General features: G+C 46.9%; 2 protein-coding genes across 5 annotated transcripts in view; one reads left to right on the top strand and one right to left on the bottom strand.

Annotated features, from left to right (window-relative positions):
* The window catches only part of cars1 (cysteinyl-tRNA synthetase 1), a 14,997-nt gene extending 3,496 nt beyond the window's left edge, over positions 1-11,501 (bottom strand). The window contains exons 1-18 of one of the 4 annotated variants that reach the window (XM_086223516.1): positions 11,349-11,422; positions 9,444-9,671; positions 6,637-6,734; positions 6,145-6,233; positions 5,963-6,059; positions 5,653-5,751; positions 5,347-5,496; positions 5,061-5,201; positions 4,494-4,582; positions 4,274-4,395; positions 3,674-3,786; positions 3,426-3,554; positions 3,104-3,233; positions 2,798-2,901; positions 2,595-2,692; positions 2,190-2,379; positions 1,467-1,535; positions 990-1,071 (exon numbers count right to left, since the gene is read on the bottom strand). In XM_086223516.1, the coding sequence (XP_086079642.1) occupies positions 990-1,071; positions 1,467-1,535; positions 2,190-2,379; positions 2,595-2,692; positions 2,798-2,901; positions 3,104-3,233; positions 3,426-3,554; positions 3,674-3,786; positions 4,274-4,395; positions 4,494-4,582; positions 5,061-5,201; positions 5,347-5,496; positions 5,653-5,751; positions 5,963-6,059; positions 6,145-6,233; positions 6,637-6,734; positions 9,444-9,671; positions 11,349-11,370 (2,050 nt within the window). In that variant the 5' untranslated portion in view covers positions 11,371-11,422. Of the gene's footprint in view, positions 1-989; positions 1,072-1,466; positions 1,536-2,189; positions 2,380-2,594; positions 2,693-2,797; positions 2,902-3,103; positions 3,234-3,425; positions 3,555-3,673; positions 3,787-4,273; positions 4,396-4,493; positions 4,583-5,060; positions 5,202-5,346; positions 5,497-5,652; positions 5,752-5,962; positions 6,060-6,144; positions 6,234-6,636; positions 6,735-9,025; positions 9,188-9,443; positions 9,672-9,750; positions 9,862-11,348 lie in introns of those variants that run through there. The other 3 variants (XM_086223507.1, XM_086223525.1, XM_086223532.1) reach the window with 3 other exon arrangements.
* Positions 11,476-26,958, top strand: pex16 (peroxisomal biogenesis factor 16). Its single transcript, XM_086223558.1, has 11 exons — positions 11,476-11,752; positions 11,928-11,963; positions 13,676-13,752; positions 16,444-16,577; positions 18,344-18,444; positions 18,926-19,006; positions 22,428-22,580; positions 23,235-23,307; positions 24,264-24,383; positions 24,891-24,955; positions 26,382-26,958. Exons 1-11 carry the CDS (start codon positions 11,620-11,622, stop codon positions 26,438-26,440), a joined length of 1,032 nt encoding a protein of 343 aa, XP_086079684.1. The 5' UTR covers positions 11,476-11,619; the 3' UTR covers positions 26,441-26,958.

Raw genomic sequence — 26,958 nt, 5'->3', positions numbered from 1 at the left:
AGGCAGGGCTGGGCAACCATCAGTGGAATCACCTGTTAAAGTGTTTGGTTGGAAGGACAACCTGCACACACGGCCCTCCATGGCACAGGGTCGCCCAGCCCTGCACTAAGGTAACATCTGAGGCCAACACTAGATGATCTAACAATGCTGTGGTCAAACGCAGTGATGCTGGTGTGAACGCTGACATTAACATTCCTAAGGTGATACTTGCTCCTTAAAGTACTTGTTGTCTTTACAGTAGTCGTGAACGAAGCTGGAGAGTTGGTTTACCGGAGCAATGTTTGATGGTTTTCAGGAAGTTGCTTTTATATGTGGTTGACTCTTTCTGCTTTGTGGGGTCCCGGTGAGGAAATGAAGAGGGAAAAAAAACCCTCCTTGTGAGCTAAAGACACCCGTTTCTGAGTACACGTTTAGGGGGAAGGATTAAATAAAAATGGACATTTAATCGTTTGAAAATAGCTCAAAATGTAACCTGCGATCTGAACGGAGGGCAGAGCCAGTGAGGTGAACCTCGCTATGTCAGGGTTAGAGCCCAACAATATATGGAAATTTAACTGAAATCTCAATATGGCGCAGAGCCATAACTACGGTAGGTGCAAGATGTGCTGATGGCAAAATGTGTCAAAATAGTAAGAATTTAGAATTGGAGCACATTGATGGGAAACAGGTAACTAATGTGTCGTCATGAACCAAATGGTGAGCATCTTTACAGGTCAAGACAAAGATGGATGAAGGTGTCACGGAGGCTCACGTTCCCCTCTGCACAATAGAGAGCAGGTTAATGATGTTTAATGCTCAATCATCCTCCTGCATAACTGAACATGAAAGCTGAACGTGCCCTCATTGTACAACATTCCTGCTGCAGCTCCAAATCTCATGTGAACCAGACTGTCCTCAAGCCAGTGCGGCACAGTGGGAGGGAGCAGCGGGTTCTTGTGGGGTTGTGTGGAGCTGACAGCTCAAAGGTCGTCTCGACTGCCAAGCCTTACCTTTCTGCTCCCGGGCTACTTTTCGGACTCCCTCCCTGAAGTCGGACAGCACCGACAGGTACGGCATCACAGCCTCCTCCAACTGGCAAACACAGAAGCAGCAATCGCTCAAGATCCTACCAGAGCAGCAGTGGTTGGAGAACAGACAGCTGAGCACCACGCATTGTTTTTATCTGAGGAAGGACCACACCCGACCTCCACGCCCCCACCTTCGACCTCCACACATTGCAGCACCGTTCCAGCACTTCAATGCTTGTGTTGGTTTGCTGCTAAAGGAGCTGTCAGATGTTATCACTGTTGCTAGTTTCCTGGTCTTGCTGTCTGTTTAGTTCATGTCCTCCTTCTGTCCAGCTGTCTGTCACTCTCCCCTTCTTCAAGAGAGGAAGCTCGAGTCCCTCATAAACCATTAATGGCCAACTTTCCTCATAATCATCCAGAGTTAACAGTGAAAACCCTTCATATCCGCTGCGTACTTACGTCCACGTTCGACCCTTGTCCTCCCATCGGGAAGCCAATGGGCTCGGATCCCTCAATAGCGCCAAAGATCTAGAAGACAACAAAACAGAATTCAATCCCCCTTCAAACAACAGATGAAACTGTAAATGTTGGGAATACATCCAGAGTGAATGAACAGGTACGACACTCAGCCACCAGGCCCCCAGCTTTTGGATCAGTGGCTACGTTTACATGGACGCCAATCTTTCAACGTCAGATACCATGTACCCGGGAATATGAATGGAATCTTGCTTGAGTGGTTGATATAAAATGCCTAAATAAAAACTGTCTTATCTAGAATGAGGTTGTTAGAAGGATTATTCCAGTCTTGTAGACGCTAACGGCTCAAAGGGAGGAGCACAGCTGCTGTCGAGTCAGTGAGTGTGAGACTGAGGCTTGTAAGAGGCTAACTAGCTGAGGATATTCAGGTGGGTGAATTTTAAATTGTTGCTGGTCATGGAGCCCACTGGCAGGACAGAGCCTGCATTAATTCTTACAGGTGCATGAAAGCTGCCCTATGATGATTGTACAGGTAAAACATCCGTTTTTACTCTCAAACATTTGAGAAGAGCAACTGAGGGTCTGTGGTCACGCACAAATTCAACGGAAACCTTGAGTGAAAAGATAGTGTCCTCAGATCAGACCGGAGGTCTTGAATCCTCTCAGTTCATAGACAGACGGGATGAGGAGTGGCACCATGCCCACCTTCATCATGCCGGTGAGATAGACAGCGATGCTCTCCATCAGCATGCGGTTGGGTCTCAGCTTGGCGATCTTCCTGCTGGCGATGTAGGTGTTGCTCAGGCTAACCAGCTGCCTCATCTCCTCCATGACACTGCGGGTGTCCATGTTGTCGCACAGAGCCTCGTGGACGGCATACTTCTTGTTGTAGAAGCTAGATAACACATGTTGACTTTTAGTCTGGAAATCCTGAGACAAGCGCTGTAGCGACCACAGTCAGTAAGCCTAGTAATACGCTTGCAGGTACTAGTAATTATTTCCACTTTGATACCTCTACTCCATTACATTACAGAGAGAAATAATGTAATTTTTATTTCCCTTATTTGTTTTATTCACCCTTAGTTACTTTTCAGCTCTTTACTGGCTTACCTGTTGTTCAGTTCCACCTCTGCTGCCTCCCACTTCTCAAAGCGGTCGGTGATATCAGGAGGACTGCGCAGAATGTCTTTGACAGTGAGGAAGAACTCCTGTTAAATGAAAGTGACAAAAAATAGAGATAAATGCAAAAAAACAACAACAACCAACAGACACTTGGGATGAGCGTGAGGCCTGCTAGTCACGTGTTCACCTACATTCAAGAACTTCTCGTACTGGACGGCTGACTCCATGGTGTTGGAGGAGTAGTCCAACGTATCTTTCCAGGAATGCATCAAGAAAGCCAGGCGGAGCTGGCGTGCTGCAGGAGGAACAAGAAGCAACTGTTAAAACAATCTCAACGTTCCAAATAACAGCGGTCTGATCAGAAGATGTACGATTCCTGAAGGTAGAATTTTGACCAATTAAGGAGCACGTTGGAGAGACGTGTTCATGTCCATGTTGTGATTATTTTCCTGATCAGTCATGCAGCATCAGTGAGGAGCAGATGAGCAGGAAGTCACCAGTATTCTTTGCCAGGGCGTCCTTGATTGTGATGAAATTCTTCAGTGATTTCGACATTTTGCATCCTGCAATTGTCAGGTGCCCGGTGTGCAGGAAGTAACGGACCCAGTGGTCATTCTCAAAGAAAGCCTTTGAGGAAAAACAAAATCAGAAGAAGATCTTGTTGCTAACGTAATTCCAGACAAGCAACTCACAGAAGAGTTGTTAGCCGCAGAGTTTGACAGTTCTGAGTTCTGTTTGTGAGGGTTTTCTGCATCAGTGTTTCAAAAGAAAATATTCAATAAAAATATTGTTAAACAGTCAAAGATTTCGCTCCTGTACCTCAGACTGAGCCAACTCGTTGTCGTGATGGGGGAATCGGAGATCAAACCCCCCACCATGGATATCCATGGACTCTCCCAAGATGGAGCCCGCCATGGCCGAGCACTCAATATGCCAGCCGGGCCTTCCCTGTTCCCACGTTCAGAACAACAAGTCACATATCTCATGTCTTGTCTGTCTGAACAAATCTATCAACTTCAGGAGACGTTTCAGTTTTTGAAAGTAATAATATAAGAACGAAGTCTCACCTTCCCCCAGGGAGAGTCCCATGAAGGCTCCCCAGGCTTGGAGGCTTTCCACAGGGCAAAGTCATTCTGGGATTTCTTCTCACTGAGTCTGTCAGCAGAAATGCTCAGGTCCCCTGTAGGCCACATTAGAGAAGGAGAAGCTCATTTTCTCATAGCTCTCTGAATAGAATGGAGAATAGCCTTGAAGTTACAGTTGAGGATTTATCATCCGTTGTCATGTTGGAATTCATACATGATCTGACAGACTTTGGGAACTCCTCGTGGTGATGCCACAGGAGACATCCACCAAGAACAGATTGGACCTACTGTTACTTGCAGCTCCATATTTTTGTTGGACTCCACTAGAGTAGTTTTGAAGTTGCGGGAGGCCAAAGATTAACAACAGCAAAACTGTTTACTAACCCTCAAACACATCGGCATACGCACCGATACTTCACTTTCACTTGACTGGAACTGAAAATGACCCCACGAAAACATGGCAAGTTCTAAATACAGTATTGTGTATTGTGTAGGAGATGGTACAGCCTCAACCACCTGTGTGTGTGTGTAATGTTATACACACACGGCCAATTTTAAGTTTCCAAATGAGCAGTAAGCTACCTTCTCCCTCTTGTAAAGCTTGCTGATCTCCGACGGCCTCTGGCACCAGTTTGGCATACGAGTGGTGTGGACACATGTCAAACTTTGCGGTGTCAAAGTAAACAGAGCCGTTGGATTCATACCTGAAAGTTATCAGTGAAGCAGAACATTTACACCTTTCTGTTGAAAGTGTTGGATGCAGCATAAATTGAAAACACTGTTGGGTTTTTTTGCCCCTCACCCGTAACCGTTGGAGATGATCTTCTTGACAAACTCCACAATTTCAGGCACATACTCGCTGACTCGGGTCAGGACGTCAGAGGGCAGAACCTGGAGACCATAAAGATAGTTAATGCAACGTAAGATGATAATATATCCAACAATATGTATATCTGACACATTTTCAACCTTGACCTCAAGTTTTAGGATTTAATTCCCATCCAATTGAAGGGACATGTTCAGTTGACTCCCAGGGGAAGTGCCAGTAAGAACAGCTCTGAAATGTCGTGCCTGTCAACAAGCCATCACTTGAATCATCTCACATTCAAAGCAATGCAAGCGGTATGTCCGGTGCACTCAAGTGCTGCAGGAGGAGGGGACAGCTATGATACAAACGCTCATTCATATGTGGCGCTTGTATTTATTTTCATCAGAGACCTATTTTTCTGTGAATGACCTGTTTTCATAAGGAAACGAAAAGTGATGAGTATGGGAAACCAATGTCCCCCAGTCTCTGTTACTTGCTGTATGTTTGTCAGACTTCTCAGTCTGAACAGGAGCTGAGGACAGTTTGCCCCCTCCCACCTACGTTCAGAGCTTCCATGTCTTTGTGGTACTCTCCCTCCCAGTATTTAGGCAGAAGGGAGAAGATGGAGTTCTCTGTGACTTCACTTCCAAACTTCGCATCCAGCCAATCAGCCAGCAAGTCCTTGGATTTCTCCAACAGTTCCTTGGACAAAGGAAAGCCAGAGCATGTCACTGTTTACATTGTGCTACATTTCTATATTCCAGTCCAGATCAAAGGACCCCTTTAGATAAGAACGTGCTCCAGTTGAGATTTACAGAAAAAGCCTGTAAGATCGTAAGTGACCTACCTGGGCAAGAGACTGCACATCATCATCTGCCGCTTTGCTCTCAATCGCAGCCTGCAGGGGAAGCAGAGCTGCGCTGACGGTGCTGTCCAGTCGGTCCAGCATCTGCTTCTTATCTGGGTCAGTGGTCGAGGTCAATTTGGCCTGAAAGGGCTGGAAACAACAATGCACGCACTTACATCTGTTCATAGCCACATCCAGAGATACACACATGGCAAAATATGACATGATGCACTTGTCCATCCAAGTGAGGTCAGTCACGCCACCAAGACGAACACACGCGTATCACAGGTGTGCATGTGGTCTCACCACTTTGGCAGTCAGGACATCCTGCAGGATCTGAGCAGCTTGAGGTTGCTTCTCCTTGTACTGGTCCAGAAGGTAGTTGTGTCGGGCCCTTTTAATAATCTGAAGGAAACAAACCGTCATGACAACCTTATCTTGGCAAAAGGATTACCCCCCCCCCAGAAAAAACTGCAATATTATACATTTTAATATTTTATATTTTCCCACGTGTGCTGCACCTCCGAGCTAGGAAGAAGTGAAAATACAGACTGAAACAATGGCCACATGGTCAGCTGACAACACGGGCCGGGAACAACAACGAGGTCATCCTTACTTTGTCGTCGATGTCTGTGATGTTCATGCAGTACAGGACATCGTACTTGAAGTAGTCCTTCAGGATCCTGCGCAGGATATCGAAGGAGATGTAGGATCTAGACGAAGGGACGGATGACAAGAGGACATGAGGACGCAGCTAGAGGACAGCTTCCTGTTGCATGACGATGGAATGCGACTGACCTGGCATGGCCCATGTGAGAGGCATCATACACGGTTGGTCCACAGCAGTACCATGTCACTTTTTTCCCTTCCTGGGGAACAAATCGCTCCTGAAACAGTCGAGACGGCAGTGAGACAAGTCAGTGGTGCTTCTGTGTGTCCTGTGCCGTACGTGTTGGTTTAGAGAGCAGAAGAGAGATCAGACTCCTAGGCAGTGACCCAGCCCTGATGGGTGATAAAGGAGATGCTATGTCCAGAAGATTAGTTAGAGGTTCTTAAAATGTCAAACAAGGTCATGACAAGACACCCTGAAACAGAAAGGAGCAAACACCATTCGTTGCACTTTCAGACCTCTGAGCTGTCAGGGGGGTGACAAAGAGCCCCACTATCAGCCATGACTCCCAGCTCATGTGCCAGCACCTGGGCCGTGTGTGGGAGTCGATTCTGTTCTATCTTGCAGGAAAGATGACTACTTCTTTACTCAGAGAAACAGGGATGTGATATCCCCCCCACCTTAGTTCTAGTGAGGCTGTTGAAGACTCGAAGCTCAGGAACAGGAGTTCCTGCCGGTGGAGACCACATGGGCTGCACCCTCTTCCCTCTCCCTGGAACTAAGAGGAGAAAGAAAGAAAAAAAAACAACATTCAAATTAGGCAAATACTTCAATGGACAGATCTAGAAACATCCCATGCCAACATGAAAGGCAGCCATTTCATGCCCCCCCCCCCCCAACTCTGCCACGTACAAGCACGTAAGTCATCACACGTAGGACTTAAAATGTCTGACTGACTTTAAAAACCTGCGCTTCAGGAATAGAGGATCTCAGGACTGAGTCCTTAAACCCAGACAAACATTTGCATTCACAGAGACTGTCAGACGTTAAACGCCATCAAGCCGATGACAGATGATGTGAAGGCGTTGGAGTCCTGAGCCCGCAGTGCAGTTAGTCCAGAGAATAACGATAACGTTACTTCTCCCGTCTGTAATTATGCTCTGAAAACCATAGAGGCAGTGTTCAATAGTGAAGGCTGTCTTGATGAAGAGACCTTGTTGCCACAGCACTGCTTTTCTGCAACGATCCAGTATCTGAAGGCACAAATCCCATTGGCCTCTGGGTGAGGAAACTCGTGTGGTTTCCAACTTCCGGGTAGGACGACAAAAAAAGTGTCATCCCTGCAGCTCTCCACTGTCTCAGCTTACGGCAGCAGCAACAGCAATTTAGATTAGAGCATGTTCAAACACAAGAGGATGCTTGCGTCGACACATCAGTAGGTGATGGAGTCAAGAACCAAGAGAAAAGGGACTACTGACCCACCTCAGACATGTTGCATCTGCCAGTAGAACGTGCTGTGCTGTGGTGGTGAGAAAAGTAAAATATCCTGCCTCCTGTACATAGGGGGAGTGCTAAACTGTGTGTGCATCTCTGGATATCTAGAAAGATTTATTCCTTTAAATACATACATGAGGAACAGTGGTTGATTAATTGGTTGCCTGTATTTTTCTTTGATGGTAAAATATCAGTATCGGCCCAGAAACACAGCCAGGCTCTACGGTGGAGCACTGGAAAGGCTGTTAACATGGGCTGCATCAGTAACACTAGGACAGGTAATACAGCTGTTTTAGTTTTATTCTTGATTAAACCTTTGCTATAAAATCATCATCAATACCAACTTCCCCACTCAAGATCTGTTGAAATGACCAGGCTACACAAACTTCTCTGGTCCAATGCAAATTTGTTTGGTCCTTCAATCAGACTCTAGAAATGTGAGTGAACATTTGAATGAAGCTACAACTGTTAAAAAACTAAAAAAACAGCTCTGCAGTTCGAGAGCGATCAGCGGTCAAAGCCACACACAGCATGCACAGACACCCGGGAGAGAACGCAACACATGCAGGGTGGCCTCGTAGCAGTCCTGCGAAGGACTGCTACATCAGTGCTCCGGTCTGCCTGCTGCCACTGTGACCTCAGGTACTTTATGGGAGGGTGTGTCTCTTTCAAGCAACATACCTGAGGGAGGAACAAACCCTCGCTCACATCATGGCTGACCAGTGTTGAGAGGACCTTTACCCAGCACACAGCCACAAGTACCACACACACTCTGGTTGGGTTCTGTTACACTTTCACTTTCACCTTGAGTCAAAGAGGAAACCAGCATCATACAGAAACTTAACTTCACTCTTTATGACCAAGAATGAAAATGAAATCAAGATTTCCTTCATTTTGAAAAAAAAAAAAAGATGAACAGATGTGTGTGTGAGGCACACAGTGGAGCAGAAATCCTGGTGGGGGGTCCATGCATGACGAAGAATGAAACTGAAACAATTCAACAGACCAAAAGCAAATTAAGAGGAAAACCTCTAACGTGTCAGAGGAGATCAGAAATCCTTTTTCCCTGCTGCAGAAATCAGACATTATTCTAGACACGCATTCTGTGGCTCAGTGCAACATCAGCAGAGAGAAGGCAGTGTTTCAGCTCATTACAGCTGCATGAACACACCACGCAGCGACGTTTCACTTCTGTTCTCCAAACTCTACGAAAATAAAACTCCATCAAACGGAAGACGTCAGTTATCAAGAATGATGGTGCTCGGTTTGATGTCTGTGCTTGACCCGACGAGCCTGGGCTTTAAACGTGGCTTAATGACCTCAACATGGTCACATCAGGCGTTGACCCCGCACCATACGCTGCACTACACGTCCTCCACACGGCCAGGATTGGAAAGGGAGTCCGGTGTGTCACTGGCAGGTGGAGAATTGAAACCACCAGCCTTAGGTGTTGTGAAGCCGGCTAGGCTAGCGTTAGCACAGTGGTGTGACAGTTAACCAGAACACACGTGTTTTAATTATGAAAAGATAGCATTGCAGTAAAAATAATTTTAAAAAAAAATTCAATGACTGTACCTTCCTCTCCTGAGGTCGACATTGCCGTGGTGCAGGACAGTTGGATGCTGATGCAACAATAACGTGTCCGGAAGACTGAGCTGCAGCTATATACCGATCGTAGGAGGAACTAGTGTTCTTCAGCCTGAGAGCTGGGGGACTTATTTAGTGGTCATGGTTGAATAGTGTCGAGTGCAAATTTCCCCAGCACACAGATCAAAGTACCACACACACTCTGACTCAACGTGAAAGTGAAAGTTGAGACTGAATCCAACCAAACGAGCAGTGTCTCCATCTATGCATGCCAGTGGTAACAGATGAGCACGTCAGAGCTGCTCCAGGAGCCCTCCCTGCCTGGACCGACTGTCCTGACTCCCAGGCTGGTAGAAGTGGTACGACAGACACGCCAGCCGGCTCATGTCTTCAGCTGTCTACTCACTGCTGCGGTCAGTGCTGAAGTCCTGCTGCAGGGCTGCTACGTGTCTGTACCAGCGCAGAGCGTGGACATGCTGCGGATCTGGGGGCCTTTGGAGGAGCTTAAAGGCTTTCTGGTCAGCCTGGGAGGGGCTGTACCCAGCCAGGTAGCTGCGCGAGGTTAGGTAGTCATTCAGGGCCGCTTCCAGCGCGGCTTCCTCATTTATCTGTAGCAAGAAGCCATACTCAAAGGCTGCAGAAACGAGAGGGCAAATATTCGCAGATAATTACCGTCCAGGCCGAAACAGCCTGAGAAAACAGCACAGCCTCACCCTGGACAGTAGAGTCACCGGTAGACCTGATGACTCCAGAACCCAGTAGCAAGTCACCACGTTTCCAACTTCATTTTTGCAACACAGTTTAATCATGTCTGTGATTCCACAGAAACTCCCGGTGTCCCAACTCAACTAATTTCACCTTTGATGTGGGAGAACAGAATAGATGCATTTGGACTACACTGTCCGGCCTTGGCGCGCCCTGGGAACATGAAATCCTGCTCAAGACTCGGTGAAAAGAGAAGCGGCTTTGTTTGTACAGGTGTTGCACCGAGAACTAATAAGAGGAAGTATAACATTTACAGATAAGATGTCAGGATTCACATCCGCTCTCATTACGGCGCTGGATGGACAGACATCATCAGCCGAGAGGTCACGACGGAATGGAACGTGATGCTGCGAGTGAAATGATGAAATATGAATTCCCAAAACATCTGAGTGGAAAAAATGAACTGACACAGAAACACTGGCTCACACCCTCAAGTAGCAGGTGCCATAAACACACCGACACCGAGCGGTTTACAGTGGGGTGGGTCATCATTTCACCAGTGCCCGTCAAGAGTGAAACCAGCATCATACAGAAACTTAACTTCACCCTTTATGACCAAGACTGAAAATAAAACCAAGATTTGCATCATTTTGAAAAAAATATCCAATTGTGACAACCATGACTGATGTTGCGACAGAATTCCCATTAAAGGGAATTTGAAAACCATGATGATGATGGTGTGACTTTAGTGGGCTCTTTTTAAACAAAGAACCAGAACTGGCCTCTCCTGCACTTTGAGAATTGCAGCAGGTCCTATTTTGATTAACTGTGCTGCCCTGAAACTGAGAGACCAGTGGATTTGGAAACAGCAAATGCTTTCAAAGATGGTTCTCCTCTCACAGACACAATTTTAAAAATGTCAAGAAGGCAAAAAAAAAAAAAGATGAACAGATGTGTGTGTGAGGCACACAGTGGAGCAGAAATCCTGGTGGGGGGTTCACGCATGACGAAGAATGAAACTGAAACAATTCAACAGACCAAAAGCAAATTAAGAGGAAAACCTCTAACGTGTCAGAGGAGATCAGAAATCCTTTTTCCTTGCTGCAGAAATCAGACATTATTCTAAACACGCATTCTGTGGCTCAGTGCAACATCAGCAGAGAGAAGGCAGTGTTTCAGCTCATTACAGCTGCATGAACACACCACGCAGCGACGTTTCACTTCTGTTCTCCAAACTCTACGAAAATAAAACTCCATCAAACGGAAGACGTCAGTTATCAAGAATGATGGTGCTCGGTTTGATGTCTGTGCTTGACCCGACGAGCCTGGGCTTTAAACGTGGCTTAATGACCTCAACATGGTCACATCAGGCGTTGACCCCGCACCATACGCTGCACTACACGTCCTCCACACGGCCAGGATTGGAAAGGGAGTCCGGTGTGTCACTGGCAGGTGGAGAATTGAAACCACCAGCCTTAGGTGTTGTGAAGCCGGCTAGGCTAGCGTTAGCACAGTGGTGTGACAGTTAACCAGAACACACGTGTTTTAATTATGAAAAGATAGCATTGCAGTAAAAATAATTAAAAAAAAAATTCAATGACTGTACCTTGCTCTCCTGAGGTCGACATTGCCGTGGTGCAGGACAGTTGGATGCTGATGCAACAATAACGTGTCCGGAAGACTGAGCTGCAGCTATATACCGATCGTAGGGGGAACTAGTGTTCTCCAGCCTGAGAGCTGGGGGACTTATTTAGTGGTCGGAGGCGGAAGTTTGCAACAAGCCTCAGAAGTTAGCCGAATTTCACGATATACTCAGCGGGTGTAGTCACTCCACAGCGTCTAAATGAGGAGTATATTTGAGGGGCGGAGAAGTTGAAATGTCTCATTTGAAGGAGTACATCGACAGAGTGACGCGGCTTTATGAGCGTTACAGCGAGTACGTGAGGAGGAACCCTGCCGCCACAGCACAGCTGGAGAGCACGGTGCGCACCTTCTCCTACCTGATCGCAGGTGAGCACCGACAGGTGTCAGTTAGGCGTCCCCGTGAGGTGGCGTTGATCCGGGACGCTGTGTTAGCGTCCAGCTTGAGGGTTAAAGTTGACGTTCATGTCATTTTACCTCGGAGAAATACGAGCTGATTGTTACTTCATCAATGCTTCTCATGGATTTACGTGCTGTTTTGCAGGACGATTCACTGATTCCCATGAACTGTCGGAACTAGGTAAGCATCCGTGCTTGGACTGGTTTGATTTAATGTTGTATTTGTGTCAATTACTGATCCATACCTTTAACCTTGTGTTGTTTATCAGTTGAGGCTTTTTTAGTTTGCATTTACAATGTTGACCAGGTGAGGAACTATGTGTATGCCCTGTGTTTTGTGCTTGTAAGATCTACAGTTTTAAATAAAAGTGAGCAGAAAAGGTCAAAACTCGTGACAGTTGCAGCTACCAGCCTTGTTTCAGTTTTAGCTTTTTGTAACAACACAACTAATTTGAGTTAACCGAGTAGTCGATGAACAGGCCTCGAAGCAACCGTTATTGTTGTCAGTCAGTTTGTGTTAATCAGTAAGTAGAAATTCCAAACACTTTATTCTTGGCCTTGCAATGCTGTCTTACCGAGGGCTTTGAATTTTGCAGTGTTCTCTGTAAACCTTCAAAGCTCTTATTTTGGCATCTGAAAAGCCCAGAACATCTTTTAAAATTCTTGTAACTGCAGAGGATCATCGCTGGTACAGAACCAGCTTCCCTCTGCTTTGCAGGAAAAAGGATCGTTGACGCTGTGTGTGGTTCCCTATCATTGCACCAGGTACCAGAGGTTTGGTTGGTTCTCCATAGTGACAGGCGCTGGTACTCACTCATTTACAAAGCTCTTATCATTAAACGGCCATCTTTTATTGACGCTCTCTCAATCGGGACAGTCAGTAGTTTCAAGACTTGGTCACATGATTGGCTGACACTCCTTATTCCTAAAGTTCATGCCCAGACACTTGCAATACTGTAAGAATGGCCATCAATTTACACAGACAGACTCGAGACATTTCCATAAAGTTGTTGGCGTATGGCAGTTTAGTGGCATTTGAAGTCCATGCTGCTCTGTTCTTGCTCACCATATCCTGGGATTCTTTGGTATTATTATTATTGTAATTTATCAAAGTGGAGCTGATATTTTGGAAGCCAGTGTCGTGTCTGTCATTCTGCAGCGTGCTGCGCTTCCTGGGGTACACAGGTTTATTTAAAGGCTCACCACTCTTGGAGAAGCATTCTTATAACCAAACTTTAATTCCACAAATCCAGTGTCTGAAAATATGATTGACAAATTTTTGTTCTAACAAATGCATTTCAACAGTGTTGTGGGTTCTTCAAAAAGTAGAATCAGTGAACCACTCGAGATGAACATAGAATATCAGGAACACACACGATGGACCCAACCATAAACTGATCCGTCCAACGATTCCTCCACATTGTGGATCTCCGACCACGTACCGGTTTTAACCTGGTCTTTTTTCAAGAGATGAGATTTTATGTTTCGCTCTTTGATGGTGATCATGATGACGATAGGTTTATGTCGCATTTTTCATTTTGTATCTTCTTACCCTTTGTATTACAGTTTTTGTTCTTATTTATCTTCACATGCTATTTAAATTGTATTGCAGGTGTTCTTTAAGATTCCACGTGAGTTTGTTCTATGTTTTTATTTTTACATTTAGGGCTGTTAAAAAATATTCTCTCAGATGAAAGAAATTCCATATGTTAATATGATGAACTCAAAGAGACTTTGACTGGTGAACATGACACCTGATTGTGAAGACAACACAATGATCCTCCACTGTGAGGACAGCGAGCTGTTCATGTCCTCTTTACAAACACAGAGAGAATGTTTTGTCCTTCTGTACTGTTCCCACAGAACCAATCTCCCTGTGCTTTGTTTTCTCAGTGTACTCTGCCTCCAACCTCCTGGTGCTGTTCAATGACAGCATCCTGCGTAAAGGCCTGAGATGTGCCCTGACTGTGGTGAGCAGGTTCCAGAAATCAACTCGGCTTTCACTGACAGAAAAATAAACGGGCACTGTGTAAGAGCCTTGGCCAGACTGAGAGGGGCAGTGTAAAGCTTTCATAATCCATAACAATATCCATCCATCCATCTTGTCCCACTTATCCAGGGTCAGGTCATGGGGGCAGCAGCCCAAGCAGCGAGACCCAGACTTCCCTCTCCCCGGCTACTTTGTCCAGCTCCTCATGGGGGACCCCAGCTGAGAGACAAGGTCTCTTCAACGTGTCCTGGGTCTTCCCTGAGGCCTCCTACCATTTTGACGTGCTCTGAACACCTCCCCTGGGAGGCAGCCTGAGCAGATGCCGAGCCACCTCATCTGACTCCTCGCGATGTGGAGGAGCAGTGGGTCTAGTTCGAGTTCCTCCCGGACGGCAGAGCTTCTCACCCTGTCTTTAAGGGAGAGCCCAGCCACCCTGCGGAGAAAACTCATTCCGGCCGCTTGTACTCACGATCTTGTCCTTTTGGTCATTACCCAAAGCCCATGACCACAGGTGAGGGTTGGAACGTAGATCGACAGGTAAATTGAGAGCTTTGCCTTTCGACTCAGCTCCCTCTTTACCACAACGGACTGATGCAGAGTCCGTATCTATCAATCTGCATGTCGATCTCACGATCCATCTTTCCCTCACTCGTGAACAAGATCCCAAGGTACCTCAACTCCTCCACTTGGGGCAGGGTGTCATCCCCGCTCTAAAGATGGCATTCCACACTTTTCTGGGAGAGAAGCATGTACTCGGACTTGGAGGACATGAAGGACATGGTTGAATGATGGACCACTCGGACACAATGTCCGCTGCCTCCCTCAGAACATGGTCGAAACTCTCCCGGAGGTGGGAGTTGAAACCCCTCCTGATGGGATATTCCACCAGAGGTTCCCAGCAGACCCTCACAATACGTTTACAAATACTACACAAATACAATACATTTGGGCCTGCCTGTCCTGGCCGGCATCCTCCTCACCGTCGGAGCCAACTCACCACCAGGTGGTTAAAAGGTCCACCCCTCTCTTCATCTGAGTGTCCAAGACATATGACCGCAAGTCCGACGACACGACCACAAAGTCTATCATTGAACTGCAGCCCAGGGTGTCCTGGTGCCAAGTGCAAAGGTGGACACCCTTATGCTTGAACATGGAGTATGTTATGGGCATTCTGTGATGAGCAGAGAAGTCCAATAGCAAAACAGGTTCAGATCAGGGGGGCCATTCCTCACAGTCACGCCTCTCCAGATCTCACTGTCGTTGCCAATGTGAGCGTTGAAGTCCCCCAGCAGAACAAGGGAATCCCCTGAGGGTGCACTCTCCAGTACTCCCTCTCGGGAATCCAAAAAGGGGGGAGTACTCTGAACTGCTTTTTTGGCACACAAGCACAAACAACAGTCAGGACCCGTCCTCCCGCCCAAAGACTACCCTCTCGCACACCAGGTTAAACTCCAATGTACAGGCACTGAACCAAGGGGCAAGAAGTAATGCCACCCCTGCCTGTCGCCTCTCACTGCTGGCAGCGCCAGAGTGGAAGAGAGTCCAACCCTCTTGAGAGGTCTGGTTCCAGAGCCCTTTCCATGCGTTGAGGTGAGTCCGACTATATCTAGCAGAACCTGTCAACCTCACACACCAGCTCAGGCTCTGTCCCCACTAGCGGGGTGACATTCTACGTATCCAGAGCCAGCTTCTTCAGCCGAGGATCGGACTGCCAAGGTCTCCGCTCTCAGCTGCCCATCCCATACAGCACCGACCCCTTGGCCCCTCCCATCGGTGGTGAGCCCATTGGAGGAGGGACCCATGTTTCCTCTTCGAGCTGTGCCCGGCCAGGCATCACGGATGCCAGCCCGGCTACCAGGCACTCACCGCTGAGCCCCGCCTTCAGACCTGGCTCCAGAGGGGGCCCTGGTGACCCGCGTCGGGGCGAGGGAAATCTTGGACCCAAGTTGTTTTTCTTCATTAGGGTCTTTTGAGCTACTCTTTGTCTGGTCCCTTCCCTAGGACCTGTTTGCCTTGGGTGACCCTACAAGGGGCATTAAAGCTCCCGACAACTTGGCTCCAAAGATAGTCAGGAAACGCAGGCTCCTCCACCTGGATACAGTGGTAGCTCAAGGAGGAGTCCTTAACAATAGTGAAATATTAAAGTTTTAATTTCTGATAAGAATCATCTCAGACAGCTGGAGGACTCCACTGAGGTAGACTTATGTGACCAACACTTCTATTCTGATCGAAGAGTTGGAGTCTTCTGGGTGGAGTTACTTTTCTTATTTCAACAATCACATCCTTTCAAAGATAAGATTTGAAAGACTGATGAAGTTTCTGGCTTATTATGGCAAAAAGAGGTTAGAGGTAGAGTGTGTGTGTGTGTGTGTGTGTGTGTGTGTGTGTGTGTGTGTGTGTTCTTGTACTTGCTACATAGTGAGGACTAGAATACGTATTTAACCAACAGTGAGGACATTTTTGGAAAGTGAGGACATTTTAGCAGGTCATCACATCTTCAAAGGGCTGTTTCAAGGTCAAGACTTGGTTTTAGGGTCAGGTTCTGGTTAGGTTTAGGGTCACGGTTAGGGTCAGGCAGTCAGTTGAGATGGTTAGGGGGAGGGGCTAGGAATGTATTACATCAATGAAAGTCCTCACAAAGGTGGGTGTGTGTGTTGTTTGTTTTTTTCAGTCGCTCTCTCAGCAGAGGATCCTCACCTGGCTGTCTGTGCTGGAGTATGTGGAGGTTTTCCTGGAGATGGGAGCCTGCAAGTTGTGGGGTGAAGTGGGCCGCTGGCTGGTCATCGGACTCATTCAGATTTTTAAGTATGTCGTCCTTCCCCTGTCCGTGTTAGTAGTTTGGTTCCAGAGATGGTGTGGCTTTGCTGGCCCGACTATGGTTCAGACCAAATACATTCCAACTGCTCAAATGCGGATTGTGATGAAATTTGGAGACGCTCACTTTCTTGTTATGAATTGTAAAGCAGTAGTTGCAGTTTTTGGCGCTGAGCTATTATCTCACAGTCGCAGCATGTTGTATCTGTCACGACTTCAGATAAATCACAGTGGGAAGGGAGTACAGTTACAGGACATAAAGATAACAAAGCTCATTGTCTTGTGATAACAAGATTTAATTACCTACTTCTATACAGGCCAAAAAAAAGAAATGGTGAATTGAACCACTTTCGAAATCACAGCATGTAGCAAACATTTTCACCCAGCAAGGAAATGTGCACATGAATAAACCCACGAGGCTTCCTGTTCACGCGGTGCTCAACCCCGAGTTTTTTTTTTTGAGTTAAAGTACAAGAGGACTTTCTTTTAAAAATACTTTAGTTTTCAAAAGTACATTTCTTTGCAGTATTTTTCTCAGAGTGCATTTACAGAACTGCGTAGGTCTCTGAAAGCACGACTGGAACACTGGTGTCCTTGTAGAGCCACAGTGCAGCTCAGCATAGAAATGCAGTTGGTACAACGGTGAGTCAAGGAATGTAGTAAAGTCAAGGGTACTAAATTGCAATTAAGTACAGTACTCAATCTACTTCATTGCTGTATTCTTACAGCGTGGTAACTTTGTTGAATTCCCACTCATGAACAAGTTGGTTTCTAAGGCTGCAGGACTTTAAATTGGGATATTGTAAATGATAGCGATATTATTTTCAGTATTAGAGGGGAAAATATCTTTACTTTTCTGCCTTTCTTTGAAAACCTTGTTAAAATGATAATGCTGGGATCTGTGTCACACAAAGATGTCTTCTTAAGTCTTTTGAGTAAGACAGACATCTGGAGCCCTGACCAGCACAACATTTCATCGACAACACTGTTTGGACACAGTTAACTTCTGACACACGTGGTCCTTGCTACTGTCTGAGGACTGCAGTAGGTTTTGTGTACTGTCCATAAACGTCGTGAGTGTTGTTGTAAAGTTGTGTGTGTTTGTGTCTTTGACAACATTCCAAGGCTGTGTTTAATGAAATGGATCCCGCGTCACATGGTGGCGCTCCACTTACACGCCATTTACCAGATGCAGGAGAGCTGCGAGTGTGGCGACTGGTGACCGCTTGACCAGATTTAGCTGAAGTTAATTTTTATCTGGTTACAATGGAAACACACACAATAAAAAGTACATCTGTAAAGTGTTGTGGTCGGTAGAGATTTAAATGGCTCTCTTCTCCCAGATCAGGTTGTTTCAGATATGAACGTGAACATGCTGCTTTTGTCTGGAGCCACGCTCTGACCCACACACCTGGTTTGAGAAGGCAGACTGGCCGATCGGTCCTTGATACAAGACATCACACATGAACAACCTGAAACTGTTGAGGCTGCAAGGTTGTGTTTTGGGTTCTGGACCGGAGTGTCTAAGACAAGTTTCCATGGTGATTGTAATGAGCTGATGTGTGGCCTGGGACTGTTACACAGTGACATTTGAGTAAAGAGCTGTTGCAGGCATTGAAGGTCTTCTGTCAGGATTTTGCTGCACAGAGTTTTGTATTAACCTGAACTACTTTGGTTGAGTTTACCCACATTGTGTTTCCATGCCGACAGTCTCCCTCTCCCTTCCCTGACCAAGTTCTTCTCTCATTCATCTCCAGGGCAGTTTTGCGCATTGTGCTGTTACTGAGGTATAAATCTGGCATCCAGACTTCACCTCCCATAATCCCCCTTAACAGAGGAACAGAGTTCCCAGGTGAAGGTAAGTGATCTACATTGTTTCTCTGGCTCGCTTTCAGACACAGAACAAAAAAAATGTTATCAAATTAAGAGGAAAATAAGTTACAGTTGGGTGGCCCGGTGGTGCAGTGGTCCTCACTGTGGCCCCCCAGCAAGAAGGTTGTGGGTGGAGCCCCGGCTGCAGCACGGGGTCTTTCTGGGTGAGTCTCCATGTTCTCCCTGTTCCTGCTGGGTTCTCTCTGGTACTCCAGCTTCCTCCACAGTCCAAAGACATCAAGAGGGACCAGGTTAATCCAGACTCTAAATTGACCGTAGGCGTGGCTGGGAGAGCCAGTGGTTGTCTGTCTGTATGTGTGGATTTTTCTAGTATTCACAGATTTGAGTGAGAATTTATTGATCCTGACAACGGACGGTTAGTTTTTGAAAATCATAACGAAACTGTTTGCTTGTCACTTTTAACTTTGTGTTTCTGGGAATTTCCTGTGTTCACACCTCTTGCACAGATAACGGTTCTGCAGAGCAACAAGATGACGCCTGCTTTGTTGGCCAGCGGTCAGGACGTGTCATACGCCCACTCGGCAGTGGTAAGAGTGGTTAAGCTTTACTTTCAGTTTAGACTCACTCCGTATTTTAGATTAGACTTAAAATCTGATATATTATCTTTTGGGTTTGGCAGTTTTTTGGGGTGAAAATTTGCACGCCCGTGCTACTGAACTGTGGACTCGTCTGAATGTGACCCACAGTGGGAAATGTCTGATGTTAATCATCTTCCTGCTTAGCGGACAGAAAGTTCATGTTTGAGTGGCGAGATCGTTTGTTTAGATGTTTCTGGGCACCTGAGCTTATTGGAACCCCATGAAGAACAAATCATGTCTGTGTCTCATGTCTCCATTGTGATCGCACAGATTCACTCAAGGTCTCATCATGTAGAAATCTGCTGCTTGTCTGATCTGAATGTTTTGCTCGGCCCCTCTTGATGAGTGATATCTCTGCTCCCGTGATGGAGCGTGACCCACGTTCTGAACCCGTAGAAACCAGTTGCATTTGGACACGCGTGCAAAAAAACACCCACAGGAAATCCTGTTGATTTTCAAACACCAGCCTTCTGATATGAGTTTGTTCCCCCCTGTGTTCTGTGCTGTATTATACATCACGGGTATTGATCATATATATTTATTTATAAGTGAATTTTCAAAGCATTTAATGGAGAAAGAAACAAACCAGAAACAATGATTTGACCTAAAAAAGAAACAAAAGAGAGGCAAGGCAGTTTTCTTTGTAGCCTGTTTTCACCTCCAGTTTGTCTCCAGGCTTCATGGCATCATAACAACATCCTCTGCCCTCAGAGCCTCACATCGACTGAGGAGAAACTCCATAGAAAACCTTGAACAGGGAAAAATGGGAGAAACCTCAGGGTGAGGAGGGGAGGAGGATCCCTCACCAGGAGGGACAGACGGACAGGAGATGTTGGTACAGACAAGAAAACAGTTTATAACACAGAATGGAGGAAACATGGAAATGTTAATAACAGCTGAAGAAGGAAGCTTCTGGAAGGGGAGGCAGGGAGAGCAAGCCAGCTTGATGGGGGACTGGATGGTAGACTGGTTCATGGAAGGGGAGGCAGGGAGAGCAAGCCAGCTTGATGGGGGACTGGATGGTAGATTGGTTCATGGGAGGGGAGGCAGGGAGAGCAAGCCAGCTTGATGGGGGACTGGATGGTAGACTGGTTCATGGGAGGGGAGGCAGGGAGAGCAAGCCAGCTTGATGGAGGACTGGATGGTAGACTGGTTCATGGGAGGGGAGGCAGGGAGAGCAAGCCAGCTTGATGGGGGACTGGATGGTAGACTGGTTCATGGGAGGGGAGGCAGGGAGAGCAAGCCAGCTTGATGGGGGACTGGATGGTAGACTGGTTCATGGGAGGGGAGGCAGGGAGAGCAGGGCAGCTTGATGGGGGACTGGATGGTAGACTGGTTCATGGGAGGGGAGGCAGGGAGAGCGAGCCAGCTTGATGGGGGACTGGATGGTAGACTGGTTCATGGAAGGGGAGGCAGGGAGAGCAAGCCAGCTTGATGGGGGACTGGATGGTAGACTGGTTCATGGGAGAGGAGAGGAGAGGAGAGGAGAGGAGAGGAGGGCTCCATGTAACCTGATGTGTCCCCCAGCAGTCTAAGCCTATAGCAGCATAGCTATCAATGGTTCAGAGCTACCTGAACCAGTCCTAACTGAAGGCTCTGTCATAAAGGAAGGTCTTAAGCCTGGACTTAAATGTAGTCAGAGTGTCTGCCTCTCTGACCCATGGAGAGATGCTGGTTCCACAGTAGAGGAACCGGTAACTAAAGGCTCTACCTCCCAGTCTGTTTTTATTGATACTGGAAGTCACTAAAAGACCTGCATTCTGGGAGCGGAGTGCTCTGGTGGGACAGTAGGGACTAATGAGCTCTTTCAAATAGGATGGGGCTTCATCATTGAGAGCCTTATAAGTTAGCAGAAGGACTTTGAAGTCGATTCTAGATCCTACAGGAAGCCAGTGGAGAGAAGCTAAAGTGGAGAGATGTGTTCTCTCTTCTTAACTCCCGTCAAAACCCTCGCTGCAGCGTTCTGGACCAGCTGGAGACTCTTTAGAGAGTATTTAGGACATCCTGACAAGAGAGAGTTGCAGGGGTCCAGCCTAGAAGTGATAAATGCATGCACCAGTTTTTCAGCATCACTCTGGGAAAGGATGTTCCTAATCTTAGCGATACTTGGCAGATGGAAGAAGGCGGTCCTAGTCACATGATTTATGTGGGAGCTGAAGGAAAGGTCCTGGTCAAAAATGACCCCAAGGTTCCTTGCACTTGTACTCGGGGTCAGGGTGATGCCATCTAGAGTAGAGATCCGATTCAAGAGTGTGTCCCTGTGGTGTTTAGGTCCAAACACGATTACCTCAGTTTTATCTGAATTTAGCAGTAAGAAGTTAGAGGACATCCAGGATTTAATGTCTCTGTCAGACTCTGACCAGTGCTGTTTCAGTGCGATGGAGAGCCGTTGTGGATTTGCGTGGAGGTTCTGAGCACATTCAGGAGGATGAGGACTATAGTGGACTGTGTGTTTGACCGTGTCAGCTGACACTTTTGGACAGGTTTGCCGCGTTAACATTGTGGCTCTCATGGATATGTGGAGTCACCCGGAGATCAGGCAGGGGGGACGTTACCCTCGGGTTCGTAAAACACCAGTCTAACCCTCCCGAAGACTGGATCGCTGTAAGTGCGAACCAGCTGGTGTCAGAACAGTCCGCACCACATCCAATCAAATATTCAAATATTTCATTTCTTGACCTGGTGGCAGCCTCCCTCAGTGTGTGGGGGGTCGCCAGACAGAGCAGCAGAATGTCAAGGCAGCACATGTGCTTGGAATGTTGTTTTGTGCTCCTGCCACAGTGTCCGTTTATTGTTAACCCTTTGTGTGACTTTGAATTGAGTGTTGTCCTCCTTTCTGGTGAAGTCTAGTCAGGTTATTGTGTGACTTGGTAGCACAAAGTCAGTACAGACACTGTCAGCGTGTGACAGCAGGCGAGACAGTAGTTGAGTTCATCAATGTGCTGCTTGGGTTCATATTGGAGACCGCATGTTGTGGGGGCCCCCAGGCCTGAGCTGATGGAGAAACCCTTCAGTTGCCAGGCAGCTTCTATCCCAGCATAACTGCACGAGTTCAAGCAAGGTCCTGGAGCGAGACTGGAGTGTTGTGCCACAGAGACTCACCAGCACCTTTTTGAGGGACAAAGCTAAAAACTCGATCGTTTGAAAGCACAGTTGTACAAGAATAGCACTTTGTTTGTCCGACTCCCAGCCTCTGTTCATGCTGTGTGCTGTGAAACAGGCTGAACAAAACTGGCTGGTTGGAGTCGTTTGGTGGTGGCTAGTCAGGAAATGTTGCTAAACTGGAGCAGCGTGAACTTTAACCTTTGGATCAGGAAGTGTGATCACCGTTTCAACTCCACTGCTTCTTCACGTCTCTGTGACGTGGCAGCTTCCTCCTTACAGGCCCGGCAGTGGGGAGCAGCAGCTCAGAGGCCGAGGAGGAGCAGCTTGAAGGAGGAGAAGCTGCACAGCACCCCCACACCGCTGCGGCCTCAGGAGACCATGGCTGAGGCCGTGTACATCGGACGCCCCCTCGTTCACCGTATCCTTCCCAGCCAGCTACTTTAAAAGTAGAGAGTCACGTCCATTTATTTGTATGTCACAACAAAAAGTAAACACTCACTGAAAAACTACAAAATAAGGAAGAGAACTTGGGAGGAGAAATCAACACGCATCTGGTAATGGGTTTCCAAATCTTTTGAAAGCAAAGACAACTTTTCAAAGGGACACTGTTTTTCAACTGAACTTCATGCAAACGTCAGTCAAAAAATACTTTGCATCCCCCTTGCGCTCATCGGAGGGAATTAGAGGTTGTGAGGGTCACACTGACCTACACAGCCACACTGCCTCCTGTGATATCATTATTATTGTTATCATTATTATTATTATTATCATGAATAAACCCTTCAGCTGTTCCACCTCGGTTCCAGTGGAACTGTGTGGAATGAAGACTGAAGTCAACGTGCAATCATCATGTTGGACTCTAGATGGCAGCCCTGCCGGCGGGCCTGAAACTGGTTGAGCAGCACTTCAGATGCCTCTGCTCACATTTCCACTAGATTTGAATCACCATAAGAGAAGTGAAGCCACGGTCTTGAACAAGCATTTTATATTTCAAATAAAAGAGGAGCTCTGGTGGCAGCGTTGTCTTCCATCTGACGGTGTTTGTCCTTAAAGCCGTCCCTCCTGACTGCAGTGCTGTGCCTTGGACTCTGTGGTAAACAGTCCTGGAAGCCCTGGCTCATCTCAGGAGCCCTCGAACTTTCCAGGTATGCCAACTCCTCCTTTGCAGTACTTCCACCAACCCAACAAGACATGAATGAAGTACAATGTCTTTCTGAACACTGATGTCATACCACGATCTGCTTATTTGATGTTAGAGAGAGCGGGACTCAAGAGAGGGGAAACTGTGGATATTTTAAATGTCCCCTTAAGAATTGTCCTGTGTGTACTGAGCTCTGGGGTGGTCACAGAAGAAAGGAACTGTGGGTGTAGCGAGAGGAAATTAATGTGAGTAAAGCTGGAGGTCACGCCGACCTGTTTGGCAGGTGGTTGTCGTGGATGCACAGAATAGTTTCACTTAAGGTTTTGTTGTCTTGTCGTTGTGCTGGCACGTCGTGTGGGATCTTTGTTCTTGTGTTATTGTTTGAGGAGGAGGCTTTGCCCTGCGTGTGAATGTAGTCATCGGCGTCGTTTCATTTTCTGAGGATGACGCATGTACTCGTCTTAGATAACGAGTAAGTGGTTTAAACGTCCTTTTTTAAAAGTCTCATCTCACCCCAGGATAAACAAGTGGAACTGCTGTGAAAATACTTAGCATCTGTAAATGTGGAAAAATAGATCAGTCGTATAGAATCGGAGGCCGAGGACTGATGACACGAGGGCTTCCTCTAACCGGGAGGATGGGATGCTAATATGGAACCAGTGGTATGTGAAGCATTTGTTGTCTTTGGCGTGAAACGTGCGCCTTCTGGAGTCATGTCTCGCTCGCATGACTCGAGCTCAGCTCCGAGCCGAGAGGCCACGCCTGGCTGGTATTCCAAACATGACGATGTCACACGGGAGTTGTTTGTTGTACTATTTTCGTCTGACAAAGAAAGCAAACACCTCTGATAGGACACGTCTCTTCAGGAGGTCTCCTCTTCCTCTCTGTCTCCAGCAGTTGGTAGAGACGTGACCTGAGAGGAACTGGACTGACGGCTCTTCTCTCTTCATTCCCCTCCAGCTTTGCAGTGCTCAATGACAAGAAATTTCAGAATGGCTGGGAGAGGGCTGAGATGAGGAGGAGAAGCTTTCTGCTGCTCTACTACCTGCTGCGATCCCCCTTCTATGACAGATACTCTGAGTAGGTGTCTGCAAAGCATCTGCTGCCTCTCCCAAGGTTGTCCTTTGGGATGGATTGACAACATTTGACATTCATGTCAGAAAAACCTGATATTTTTCCAAAAAAACAAACAGATTTAAAAAAAAAAAAAACAATTCTTGGAGTAAAAGAAATCATCTTTCTCACAAAAACTGCAACCCAGTGGTCAAAGTGATCAATGTGTGCACTACCTCTCTGTGGACAACATTTTTTAAAACCACCAATATGTACGTGTGCATATGTGTTTATGGATGTGTGTGTGTCGATACATTTATATAAATATTATTGAATGATCCGTCCATAATTCTATAACCTAGTGGAAAAGGTCAATGAGGGCTTAGTCTTTGAAAACCTCATCAAGTAGGAACTGAACTTTTTCAAATGGCGCACCCTCTTGTTTTCTCGTCACTTTCACGACTTCTGCAGATGTTTTGGGAACGTCACAAAAGGAACAGTGGTGTTTTATTGGTTGTGTTCTTACTCCTGCAGGGAGAAGATTCTCTTCCTGCTCCGACTCTTGGCCGATCACGTTCCAGGAATAGGGCTCGTAGCACGTGAGTGGACATGTCCGCCCCTAAATATTCACTACTGCATCGCCGCTTCAATTGGTTCCCGCTCCTGTGACTTTGACCTTTGACAGTCAAAACATTTCTGCGTCCCCCCTCGAGTCCCAGGGGACATCAGTGCCAAATCTGAGGAAACTCCCTTCATGATGGGAGAGCGAGGGGGGAACACAGCTTGAGAAGATGAGGCCTTCGCTGCTTTCTGGATTTGGACTGTCAGATGATCAGTAGAAGCAGTTGAACAGGTGGCTGAACTGGGATCAGCGTTTATAAGTTGTCTTTGCATCTTGTAAAGAGAACATGACGAGCGCTTTTATGTGTTGGAGGACTGATCTGGCACAGGTTTGGCAGGTTCACGGCACACGATCAAACCGTAAATGTAGTTATTCCTAAAACCTGGAGGCCAGAGACATTTTGCTCTCAGGTTTTCCATCCGTCCACCCATTGTCCTCTGTACGATAGTAAAAGAAATGGCCTCAAGTCTCTCTAAGCATCCACAGGGACTCAAGGATGACCTGAGGAGAATGTCGTGGTCAAAGGTCACGGGGACAGGCACACATTGCGGAGGCGTACAACCATAATGCTGGAGTTCGAGTTCTGAATGAGCCCTGGAGAGTAGAAAAGGTTGAGAAGTCCATTCCACCCTCGTACACAAACGTAATGAACCCTACACACAAATGGACACAACTGTGATTCATCTGAAAGTGCAGTTCCCCGACCAGGCACACCCGTTCCCCTCCATCATGCTCCTGTCCCTTTAAGGCCGATCAAGCGCTTCTGTTCATCCACTTCATATTAATTCCAGATTTCATTACAAAGCCAAATGTAAAGAAAAACTCAGCAGAGGAAAAAACCGTATTAACCTGCGTAGAAGTGTCACGTACGTGGTGATTCCAGTCGCAGCTGGGTAGTACTTGTACAAGAACACACGCTCACTCATACTTGTACAAGAACACACGCTCACTCATACTTGTACAAGAACACACGCTCACTCATACTTATCATCTTTACTCCTTCCGTCACGAGGAAAATTAAATGTCACGGTGACGTTCCTCATCCAACAAATGTCATTGAACATGTAGCATGACGTCACGTTCACCTGTGGGCGTGGTTTCATTCGACACCTTCAGTTCAACGTGTCTGCGTCAAGCGTTGAGGATCACCGACTGAAGGCCTCGTCTTCTCAAAACAACGCTGTGGATAGCTTGAACTGGAGTTACCGGTGGTCAAAGTTTGATTGCAGATGTCTAGTGTCAAGTTATAGAAGTCTTCAGATTGTTCTTCGCTCTGTCTCACGAGAACGGAAGAATCACAGTCTAACCGTCCAGAATGTCGTGACTTCCATCCCTGTGGGGAGAGCGAAAGCAGTGAAATCATGACCAAATCAATCAAATAAAGCCAGTTTCTGATGTGCCAGGTCCTCTCATGGACTACCTCCCCACCTGGCAGAAGATCTACTTCTACAACTGGGGATGAAACTTCCCAAGACACTCGGAATGTTGACGTAAACAGAGGGAAGCGGCAGAGGAGGAACGTGCAGACGGAGACTTGAGCTTCGTGTCCCCCCGACCACCGCAGGATCGCCGCCTCCGACAGCCAACCCCTCCCGCTGATGCGGCCCGATGCTTCTGTTAGCGTCGCTGTCAACACTCAGCTTTCTCTTGCGTCACAATTCTCATTATTTCTTTGTTGACTTGTGCTTTTGTCTACTCAGACGAGTTGCGTTCCGCCTGTAGGACTTGTGACAGTAGTTGTTGTTTCCTACCAGTCCATCAGCTGTCAACACGAGCAGCGAACCCTGCCGATGAGAAACGCTTAACCTCCAGAAGATCCAGCTCCACCCGACATCACAACTGTGTGTGTGCATCAACAAGGACACGTACAGCAGATATTTGCAACCTTTATTAACATACAGAAACCTTTATAACTTCATTTTAGCCTTCAAATAAATTGTTTCACCCTGTCAAGCAACTCTTAATTACTTTTTGGAGAGT

Source organism: Aulostomus chinensis, chromosome 2 (genome assembly GCF_037954235.1).
Source record: "Aulostomus chinensis isolate RoL2024-O1b breed Wild chromosome 2, RoL_Achi_v1.0, whole genome shotgun sequence".
NCBI classification, from domain to species: domain Eukaryota; kingdom Metazoa; phylum Chordata; class Actinopteri; order Syngnathiformes; family Aulostomidae; genus Aulostomus; species Aulostomus chinensis.
Note: the sequence above shows the minus strand (reverse complement) of the source record. Positions and strands in the feature narration are given on the sequence as shown.